We start from the raw sequence: 11475 nt of genomic DNA, 5'->3' as shown, positions 1-11475 counted from the left end.
TCTGGTGACTGTGGACGCCAGGTCATCTGGTGCAGCACCCCATCACTGTCCTTCTTGGTCAAATAGCCCTTGCACAGGCTGGAGGTGTGTTTGGGGTCATGTTGAAAAATAAATGATGGTCCAACTAAACAAAAACCAAAAATCTCCAATTTGGACTCATCAGACCAAAGCACAGATTTCCACTGGTCTAATGTCCATTCCTTGTGTTCTTTAGCCCAAACAAGTCTCTTCTGCTTGTTGCCTTTCTTTAGCAGTGGTTTCCTAGCAGATATTCTACCATGAAGGCTTGATTCACACAGTCTCCTTGTAACAGTTGTTACGACAACAAATACTTCAGACAGTTTGAGGTCGGTTCATGTTTGTCTTTATTTTGTCTTTTTTTTTCACATGAAAACAACAGCGACAGAAACACTTCCAGATTTAACGGAGTGGCACAACTGGCTGATTTCAGGTGTGACTGCAGACGGAACAAAAATACTAAAAACATGAAATGAAGCCCCTTAAAAAAATACTTTTACTTGGTAAGACTGTGAGGGCAATACCAGTGATGCTGAAATGTGCCTCTTCTTTGTGCGTTCAAATACTTAAGACAGTTATTCTTCCTTTTTTCCATGATCCAAAAACAGTTAGGAATCCTTTTATTTGATCTCTACAGTTAAAAATGAATGGCCTTCCCGTTCCTTTAGCATGAATGATGCTAGCAGACATGGATAATTCTCTGGTTTGTGGCGTTGAACACTCTGCAAAACAACTCGAGCAGCATTTTGGATCAGGGATCCATCAGTCCCGGCTGATGACTCCAAAACAGAACATTAAAAACACTGGTACTGTCTTTCAAGAGGGAACACACGTTGACTATTATGCCTGACACTTCCAAGTCGGTGCCGGTGGTGACCCTTCAGCTTGCTTGTCTGAGTGTTTAAACCTCGATTGGGGTGCAGGAACAACAGGTTTTTAAGGAAAATCAATAGAAGGAATCCTGAACTCAAACACAGATGCCTCCTGCGGCGCTTTTTACTCCCTGATTCAAGCTTTCTGTCTGAGTCGCTGGCTCCTCGTCCTGGAAGTACGGATGCTCGAGAGCTTTCACGGCCGAAACTCGTTTCAAAGGGTCGAAAGTCAACATTTGCTGAGGAGAAAAGTAAAAAAGGTTTAGAGCTGTGCCATCGACAAGGCTTAGTTCTAAAAAGATATAGACCGATAAGGAACAATTAAACACTTTCTTAAATAATTAAATACCAAAATCTCATTTTAAAAAGGTGGGAATGTTTAAAAAATAGCATTTCTAGTTTATTTGCCTAAAACATTTTTAAAAAATGTAATTAACTTTGAAAAAAAGCTGTCAAAAAGTTACATTTTGTAAGTTTCCAATAGCTTTTAGTGCGAAACACAGATGAAAGATAATAGAAGAGGATTGAATGTGTTTGGTGAAAAGAAGAAAAAACAACGAAAACATTCAAGGTTGTAGAAAATTGAGAAAGATCAAAGGAAACATCACTCTCATAAAGAATACAAATAATTAAATAAATACCCTACAGCATATTGAATCAATACAAGTATGGCCAAATGAACTATCACAATATTTCGGCAAAAACATTTTTTGTAACACCATAGTGTTTTGGCTCCCTGTGCTTTCAACTCAGTGGGAACCTGATCCAAATGGCTCTTTGAGAGGTGCAGGTTGTGCCGAGCCCTGGTCAAGCACATCCACGTGCATTCCAGGTTTATATAGTAACATTATCATGTATAAAGTAAAATGTTTTGTTAAAAAAACAATACTGTTGCATAATGAGGAAATAAAACACTTTACGTTCTTAATTTGTTTTTTTTTTATTTGTTTATTTTTTGTCCTCAAAAAGTATCGATAAGAGCACCGTTAAAATACCGGATCGATAAGCAGCATCAATAGGAGTAGTAGTACCGGTAAAACCTTAATGATACCCATCCCTATACCTGAGTTCATCATGACCCCCTGGGCAATTAGTTCTGTCTTTTATGGAGGTCCCATCATTTTTGTCCAGCCCTATTTCATTAGTTTGTTTTTTAAAATAATTCTGTTAATCAACAACTCGAAAGTAATGGCTGATTTTGATTATTTAATTTTCAATACATTTTAATTTATTGTTACTTTTGAACGTTTCAAGTCATTTCAGTGAGCATTGTGGACTTTCTTTCTTTAACTGAGGGGTACCAACAATTTTGTCCACCACTGTATGTTTCCCTGTGCCCCGCGCCTGTCCAGGGTGTACCCCGCCTCTGCCCAGCAGTAGCCAGGCTGGGCTCTGGCAGCCACGTGACCCCAAAGTGGGTTAGAAAAATGGACAGATGGATTTACGCCTTTTTATGTGGTGTTGATTGTGAGTTTTTTTTTTAAATGTGAGGGTCTTTGTTTTGGTTGTCAGTCCTTTCATGCCGTATGTCACTACTTGACACATACAATTTAACCAGGACTCCAGTTAGTTTAGCATCCCCTTAAAAGGAAAAAAACATGAAAGAAAGATTTTCCTGTAATTGGAAATAAGGTCATGCGTGACGGGATTAAGTCTGATTTATGATTTAAAAAGGACAAAGTTGTGCTTTTATAAAAAGATTTTTGTAATTTAATTAAAGTAAAGTTATACATTTACAGAAAAGTAAAGGATATTCGGTCTGCGACATAAATTAACCAGGTAAAGTTTGATTGTCTTTGTTGTAAATGTAATAACTTTTCCTTCCTTGTAAATTTGCAACCATTTGAGGCATAAATTAACCACTTTATTCTCATAAACTGTTGAATTTCTTTCTATAATTATATAACTTTCATAATATTTTCACTTCTTCCTCGTAATTTCACAACTTTTTTCATACATATATACCGGTGTGTGTGTGTATATATATATAGATATATATATATATCTATATATATATCTATATATATAGATATATATATCTATATATCTAAAGATATATCTATATCTATAGATATATAGATATATATATCTATAGATATGTGTGTGTGTATGTATTTTTTTTTTGTTCCTCCCTCTTTCCTGGCGGTCCCTATACTCTGTGGAAATAACGGCACCATCTGATCTGAGAACTTCAAAGTACCTCCAGCCATTGTTTGAGGTTCTCCTTCTTTCACTTTCACTTCTATTTGAGGTTTTTACCTTTGACCCATAAAGTCATTTTGTGATACTTTGCTCTTTTCTTTACATCATGTTTATTCATTAAATCATTTAGGTCCGACTCAAAAACCAAATTCTTCCGGACACAAGTCTTTCAAACCTCCATCAATGACAAGAGCAGCAAATTTTAACACGTCTAAGTCAGCAAAACATCGAAACCGAAGACACGCACTCAATCTGTGTGACCCAATTACCAAAAGATTGAGGGAAAATGTGGGAGAACAGACGAATCTGCATTTCCTGGTTTACATTGGAGTTTATAGGAGACGTCAGTGAGCCACTTCTGAAGTGCAGAACAAAACCACACATCAAAAAAAACGCATCAGCCACTCTAGAACCTGCAGTAGCTTTGTACGACGGAGTTTTAGGGCCACGGTGAGGAAAAAAAATTCTGGCCAACGTGGCGAGATTAAAGTCGTCATGTCGACTTTAATCTCGTCATGACGAGAAAAAACTCGACACAAAGTTTCAAGAAAAAACTCGTCTTGTCTAGATTAAAGTCGAAATAAAGTTTCAAGATTAAAGTCGCAAAAAAACTCGTAAATTTACGAGATTATTGTGGAAGTGAGCACGCACAGCAGCAGGTGAACGCCGTGCAGCAGCAGAGCAGACCGACTAAACTTTGTTGAACAGGTGAGCTGAATGTTTATTGATAACGTTCCAAATGTCTGGAAGCTCATTTGTTTGATTTACAAGTTATTAAAGTTTATTTTATTGATGTTTGGTTTGCAGGATCTCTGCAGCCCGATAGCCATCGGGTGTCCCTGCAGCTGTTTGCTTGAATCCTTTCTTCCTCCACCAAAGACCAGATCTCTATGTTTGTGTGATGCTTCCGTCTGAGGAGGAGAAGCACTTTTTGCCTTTTTCAACGTTGTAATGCTAATATAACAGACTATTTTCATTCATCTTTGTTTTTTAATGATCAAACGGGTCGCTTCATCTGCAGGAGGGGGCGTATGTTACACTGTTTACTTCCGCATTGGTGATCGGATGACAGGTTCATGACGTAGGTGATAAATGAACTTCAGGTTATGTGAATGAAAAGGAGAATAAAGTCTGCAGCGGTCCTCTACACCCAAACGTGTCTCTGAGCTCCTTATTTTACAAATGAAAGTCCGCTTTACTGACACCGAACCCCGGAAAGACTGCTACACGGAAAATAATCTGATTTTGAGTCGCCAAAAGACTCAGAATCTCTTTGTTTTAAACCTATAATCCGAAAATAAAGCTTCACAAAAGGCTCCACATATTTCATCTTCAAGCTAGGCTCCGATAAACAGACAACTTTGGGGTTTTCTCCTTGTTAATCTATGACTTTTTCCCGTAAATTTACGAGTTTTTATCTCCAAATAAAATTACTTTTTTTTGGTGGCCATAAAACTCTGTCGTAAACTCTTAAATACAAAACCACTAGCTCACTAACATTAGCCATAACACTGAATACTCCTGAAAGACTCAGCTTCACTGCTCTCGCGCAACATTGCGACTTTAATCTCGAAACTTTAATTAGACTTTTATCTCGACACGAAGAGTTTTTTCTCGAAACTTTGTGTCGAGTTTTTTCTCGTCATGATGAGATCAAAGTCTACATGACGACTTTAATCTCATCATGTTGGCCAGAATTTTTTTTCCTCACCGTGGCCCTAAAACTCCGTCGTAGCTTTGAAATGTGTGTCTAACAGTTGTATTTTTCATTTACTACTTAAGTAGCATGGAGGTGGGCTCTGCTGGAAGAGTTTATCTGCAGATCAAAGTTGATCATCAGCAGAAATCTGAGCCGATTTGTTGCTTTCTGGTCCAAGTTTATCAATCTTCAGAGCTGCATATCATTTTTATGACCTTTTGTTGCATCACTCTGTCCTTAAATGATGCACTGGAAATGGAATAAAAATGAAAAGATGTTCTCCAAATTTCACTGGTGCTCCGTTAAAGGGCCTATATCATGCAAAATCATCTTTTTAGCTTTTAAGTGTATTATTATGTTCATTACTCACAAAAAACAACCACAAAGCACTTTTTGCTCTATGGTTGACACCATGAAATGGTAAAAAGTTGGTGCCTCTGAGATCAAGTCGTCTTACTTGCGGGTAGGAAATGAGCTGCGACAATAACTCATTAAAAAAGGTAAATAAATCCTCCTATATTTGGATATAGTTTACTCTGAAAAGCTTACGAAAAGCATGATTTAGGCCCTTTATGTTTACAGACCCATGAATCAACAGTAAAGTGATTCGTTTATCTGCTAATGTCTTAAAGTTCCTGAAAAAAGGGCCGGATGTCTTACTGTTTTAAGGTCAGAACCTTACCAGCAATAGTTGGGCCCCCTCCTCATTTATCTCTGGAACAAAATCTGTTATTGGGCGAGCATGGAGAAGGGGGAAGTTTTTTCTGGACACGGTAACATCAGTGGGCCACTCCTCCTCTGGGGGTAAGCCAAGAACTCTGCAAGGACAAGATGCTTTCAGGCAAACTGGACTTTCACAGATGATCCTCCTGGTAAACCTCGGGTGGAGTTTTCTGCTACTTACTCGAAGATTTTGCCAAGTTGGTCCATCTCTGACTCTCCGCAGAACAAAGGTCTACCAAAGAGAGTTTAGAATGAGGAAGCAGGCTTTATCAAAGTCTGGAGAGGGTTGGGTTTTAGCTTTTTGCCCGTAGATTAATAGCTTTAAAAAGGAATCAACGAAAACTGTCAAATTTAGCACCAACTAATATTTTGCCACAATCCAATTAGAGGCACATTTATTTATTTTACATTTTCGTGAAAGAACAGTTTTATTTGATTGAGAAAAACAGTTTTAACAGTTAAACAAAAATAAAGTGGGATAAAACAAGAAATCCTACAGTAAAAAACAACTAAAAGCATTTCTTCCCTGAAAAAAAAAAGATACAAAAATTGTTTTGAAGGAAAGTTATTCCCTATTTTCTTAAATCAACATTGCAGTTTCGAATTAAAAATTTCCTTTATTTTGAATAATTATTATTTTTTTACCTCCAGCAAGAAACGTTTAAAATGTTTTAGGACATATAATAAAACCATTAGGTGAGAAATTATAAAACAGGCATCTGGATTATCAATGGCGTTACCAACGTCTTTGTATTAAAAGAAGCAAATATTTACAGGAATTCACTTTTCTTTGTCATATTATGTGAATTCGGCACAATCTAATATTTCAAGGTGGATGAGCTGTGCAGCTTTTAAAAACATATTGGTCCTATTGTTAATTGTCTCATTTAAAAGTTCCCACTGCTATAAAGTAACATGAAATATTAGGCAAATAAAGAACTCTTCCATTGATTTTTCAAACTATGATACTCCCCTTCCTACAAATAGACAACTGTTGGTTCCAAAAGATGCCAAATTGGTTCATTAGCAAATAAATAAAATAAAAAAAATCAACATTTTGAAGTGAATCCAGTACTTTCCTAAGGACTGGGGCATGGATATTTCCTTTTAAAGTGACAAACACACTTGGCTGACCTCCATATGATGATGCACGGAGCGGATTTATTTCAGTCTCATCTCATGCGTTTAATCTGCAGTCTCAGTCATTCGTGTCACTCACTTGCGTCTAAACATTTCAGCAAAAATGCAGCCCGTGCTCCAAATGTCCACAGGAGTGGCGTAGCTGGACTGCAGCAGAACTTCGGGGGGTCGATACCACAACGTCACCACCTGCAGCACAAACATATTCCCGTCTCACAGAGATCCATATTCGTTTAGGCCAAACATATGAAGAAAACATTTCTTAAAGATGTTTTTCTGGAGATCTTGGATTAAGTCTACAACCTGTTGTTTAGGGTTTTACTGCAGGTAAAAATAATAACAATAAAAACACAGGCAGGCAGAAAGGGAGCATTGAGAAGCTAAAAAAAAGACCTCGAAGTATGCTTCTCTAAAATCTAACACAGAACTTCCGCTCTTATTCCTTATCAATTTTCAAACTTTTGGCACTTTGGTGAATGAAAAAGGATGCTATCCATATGTCGCTACCAAAGCCGAGTCCCTCACTGGTCAAAGTTCAGCCCAGTATAATGCACGTTTTGTAGAGAGCCCAAAAACGGTCATAGAAACTTGTGTGGCGACGACGCGTGAATGCGAGAGTTTTGAACGCTGAAACCTAATCCACGTACAAAGATTTCTCATAAGAAATGGTCACTTGAACGCGCTTTGCCAAATGCGGTGTAAACGTTAAGAGAACTGGTCAGAGTAAGTGAGACGTCACCTATAGGAAACGGCTTACTTGCAGCTCCAACCAAGTGAGGTCAATTCAGTTCAGTCGCCTTTATTTTATTTTTTTAAATAGGGTTGTCAGTAAGCAGCAATTGGTCGGAGTCTGTCTGAGTCCACATTTCTATAGAAACCACTCTCACCAATCATGAGCGAGCTTGTTGGAAGTCCACACCACTTAAAAGCAAGCTACACAAAATCTGTCAATCAAATGTTTCAAGACACCGCCTACTTTTATTGAGGAACAAGATTGGCCAGTTTATAACTACAGTAAAAAGAAAATCATTAAAAAAAATTGGAGGATTATCAAGAATATGTTCAAAAAGGTACCAGAGCAAGAATGGTCATTTTGACACACAGAACGACTGCTTATTTCTCTATAGACGTCTATGGGATTTTGACTTCTTGGAGCCAGTGGTTACTTCCTGTTTGGAACGCCAGAAGGGGAGGGGTCACTCAGTCCAGCTCTCCTTTACACTCAATGGTAGCAAAGCCGATTGTTTATTGTGTGAGTTATCAAATAGTTATGGTATGTAAAAAACGCAAGTTATTTAGGTGTTGCCAGCGACACCATTCTGGTGTTAAACGGTCAGGGTTGTGTCGTAACTGAAAATGATTTATTCCAAGAAAAGAAGCCAAAACAGACAGCAAAAACAAATGAAATAATCATCTCCAAAGCGATTGTTCAAAAAAACAACATTAACCAAACCGCTGCTGATGATCAAGACGTGAGCACACAGCAGATCTTACCACAGGAGTGAGGGCCATGTGGCAGCTGTATATCCTCGCTAAGCCAAAGTCTGCTAGTTTGACCTGGCCCTGGCTGGTCACCAGAATGTTCTCGGGTTTCAGGTCTCTGTGCATCACGCGGTTTGAGTGGAGGAAGGAGAGGCCAGACAGCAACTGCTTCATCAAGTCCTGAAGACAGAGAAATATTTCACACAAAAAAAGAAAGAGAATCAGTTCCAAACAGTAGCTGCCATCAGTTTTTATTCTTTTCTTCAGGGACTCACTTTCACGCGCTCTGGTGACAACCCTGGAGCTGGAGCTCTCTCTAGATACGTTTTCAGGTCTTGGTCCACATGCTCAAACACCAGAGTGACTTTGGTTTCCTGGTCGGATCTCTTGGTGGCACACACATCCATAAGCCTGGATGAAAGTAGCAAGCACTGATGAGGTGGAGGGGGGGCAACATTTGAGACAAAACCTGTGATAACTCTCCTACCTGACCACATTGGGGTGGTCAAACTGCTCTAGGCGCTTCAACAGCGCCACCTCTCTGACCGTGGACACCGGGAGGCCATTTTGGTCAGTCTGGACGCGCACGTTCTTCAGGGCGACGAACTTGCCACTCTCGATGTCGCGAGCCTTGTAGACGGTCCCGTATGCGCCACCACCGATCTCTGCCACCGGCTCGTACTGCAGACCGGTGCACTGCGCCATGCTCAGACTGGGAGACGAGACTGGGGTCATCTCACATTTATACAGACACCTCAAACTCCAGAGCAGCACTTTTGAGGGATTTACTGAGGGAAAAAGTCTTTAAAAGAACCACTCCAAAAGAAAACAGCGTTTCTGGTTGTTTGACATGTTTTGGTAGCATTTTCTTCTCATGTTGGAGGACATATATTAGGAAAATTGAAATTAAAACTGCTTTACTACTTCTTCTTTTTTCAAATCATAGTGAATCAGGAGCAGACCAAAAACTGCTGTTAGAAAAAGTTTTTACTTGTATACAAAATACAATCGGCGGGCCTCAAGCTCCCTGTTTCTGTCCATGCAGATACATCCACTCGCAGATGACTAGATCCATCTTCGTTTTCCTCGTCTGAGCTAGTATCTGGCTCAAAGCTATATGGCCGGGTAACTCCAATAATGATCACCATTTATTTGTGCTGCTTGCGGTTGTGAGGGACTGTAAGCTAGCAAGACAGAATGCAGACAAAGGGATGATGGGAAGTCAGGGCAGGCTTGCTCAACACAACTCAGAGGAAAAATTTTGATTACCGTAACTCCATCTGCTCTGCAGAAACTATGTCCTAGAAAATTACACAACATTAAAAGATCACTGGGAACGCTTTTAAAATAGATCAAATGATGATTGGAGTGGCTCTTTAGTGTTTTTAAATCAGGAATCTCTCTCTGCACATAAGGAATGGTTTGACAATGATGCCTGGCTGGATTGATCCCTTCCCCAGAGTGACATGTGACATTTGTGTCACTTTGTGTCAAAACTTTCCTGAGCTTCTCCTGTGCGTTTAGTGTTTCGTTTTCCTGCAGCAAGTTTTTCTGCCTCTGCTGTTTGTTTACAGCATAGAAACCAGAGGACAAAAGAGCCGCAAAAAGATCAATTTATACACATTAAAAGCACATTTTTGAGAGACTTTTGCATAAAGCACCAACACAGTGGAGCATTTTTCTTTAACTTGGTTTATCCTAAATGATGGGAAAATGCTTTTTGGTAATTTTTTTGGAAATGAATATATATACTATTCCAGATTAGAGTACATGGAATTATGTAAAAACTTATTTTTATAAATCAAACAACATACAATAAATAGAAAAGAAATAAAATTCACAAATCTATAAATTTTTAACTAAAACAATCATTTCTGTGTTTTGGGAGAGACACAGTGAGTCCAGAGTATAAACTAGGTGAAACTCCCAACAGCCGTTGTTTGAGGGGATCTTCTTGAACCAGTTTGCGCATGACAGCAGCTCGTGATCACAGAAAAATGTATCGATTATCAGATAGGCAAAGCCGGACGTTCGCCCTCCATGTCTCATTCATTCCCCGCCTTATCAAGCGAGAAGCAGGCCGGTGACTCCAAAGCAGTGGGCGGATGTTCATGTGAAATCAGTAGGCCGGGGCAGACACGTGGTGCTCCTCTGTGGCAGTCCTTTGTTAATTTAGAGCAAGAAAATGCAGCAGAAACAGTCCACATGCACTTTTCTAGCTCACACACGCACACACACGTGTCTGATCATTGGTCTGAACGTGGCGGAAGAAAAAGCGGGGGACTATAGTCAGCGGCGGAGGAGACACATCACCGCCTTTTAACTTTTCACATCTGTTCAACATAAAAGCGTAACGCGGCAAAACCATACTCCTCCGCAGGTTTGTGTATTCGACAGGTCACACATAAAAAAAGCTTACCTCGGCCGTTTTTTTTCTTTAAGGGCAAGAGAGCTCACTTTAGTTCGAGCATGCTCGTTGATCTGCCACGTTTATCTGGAGCAGAACGGGTCAGAGGTGGCAGGTCGAGTCCAGGCTGAAGTTTACGGCCGAACAGCGACTTTGATGTGGAAAAGATTTCGGCCTCCGCCGCTTTCCTTCCAGCCTGCGCTCGTTTTCGGTTATCTTCCTGTTGCTTTAGCTTCTCAGGGGGCGGAGCTTAAGTTTTTACCACAAACCATTTGAAGAAAAAAACAAAAAAAGCTTTTTGTTATCAAAAGCCACAAATTCGTGCGACCTATTTTTTGTTAAGCCGTTTTATTTAAAAAAGGGGGGAAAACGACCCCACTTGCTTCACATAAGAGGGAGAAAACAGTGATTTACTGTTTACACTAAATAAAAAAGAAATGGACAAAAATGTTATAAACTTGGAAAGCCTATATCTTATTATAGAGGTTTTTAATACATATATTTCATTTTAAGGCAATGTAATTAGGTAATTCAATAATCAAATCATGGTTGATTGGGTTTTTTATAAGATACCTAACTTTTCTATTCTTCAACCAGAAATTAAGTCAATAAACTAGAGTATCTTCACTGGAAGTGTTTTATTTTTTTTCACTCCATTGACTTACACAACTGCAAACTATCATTGTGGTTGTTTACACCACAGTTAAAACTGTGGTTTTGTTTAGAGAACTGAATAGATCAATGTTAAAAAAGAATTAGAAAATGAATGTAATTAAATATGTTGAAAGAAAATATTTACATTGTTAAAAAAAAACCTTTTATACAAATAGTTGAAATTAAAAATCTCAATCTCTAAAAAATTATTTAATTCAGTGATTTGGATTTTCAAATTAAGTGAATGTCAACATTTTAATGACGTCCACAATGTGGTT

General features: G+C 38.9%; 1 protein-coding gene across 1 annotated transcript; it reads right to left on the bottom strand.

Annotated features, from left to right (window-relative positions):
• Window positions 1–341: 341 nt before the first annotated feature.
• cdk4 (cyclin dependent kinase 4) lies at window positions 342–10788 on the bottom strand. The gene is made up of 8 exons (XM_011475449.4): window positions 10556–10788; window positions 8624–8848; window positions 8412–8547; window positions 8149–8316; window positions 6734–6843; window positions 5696–5746; window positions 5474–5609; window positions 342–1129 (listed from the first exon to the last, which is right to left on the bottom strand). The coding sequence occupies exons 2-8, from the start codon at window positions 8839–8841 to the stop codon at window positions 986–988; spliced, it is 963 nt and encodes a 320-aa protein (XP_011473751.1). The 5' UTR covers window positions 8842–8848; window positions 10556–10788; the 3' UTR covers window positions 342–985.
• Window positions 10789–11475: the final 687 nt, after the last annotated feature.

This window comes from Oryzias latipes, chromosome 5 (genome assembly GCF_053564925.1).
Source record: "Oryzias latipes strain Hd-rR chromosome 5, Olatipes_Hd-rR_3.1".
Classification (NCBI taxonomy): Eukaryota; Metazoa; Chordata; class Actinopteri; order Beloniformes; family Adrianichthyidae; genus Oryzias; species Oryzias latipes.
The sequence above is the reverse complement of the archived record's forward strand: the minus strand, read 5'-3'. Positions and strand labels throughout refer to the sequence as shown.

Bases quoted from the DNA above. Each gene is read 5' to 3' on its own strand.
- cdk4 (XM_011475449.4), bottom strand. From the start codon at position 8,841: ATGGCGCAGTGCACCGGTCTGCAGTACGAGCCGGTGGCAGAGATCGGT. The intron at 8,548-8,623 runs GTAGGAGAGTTA...ACTTTCATCCAG, and splicing joins GACCACCCCAATGTGGTCAG to GCTTATGGATGTGTGTGCCA. The intron at 1,130-5,473 runs GTAAGGTTCTGA...TTTTCTCCTCAG, and splicing joins AGGGGGCCCAACTATTGCTG to CAAATGTTGACTTTCGACCC.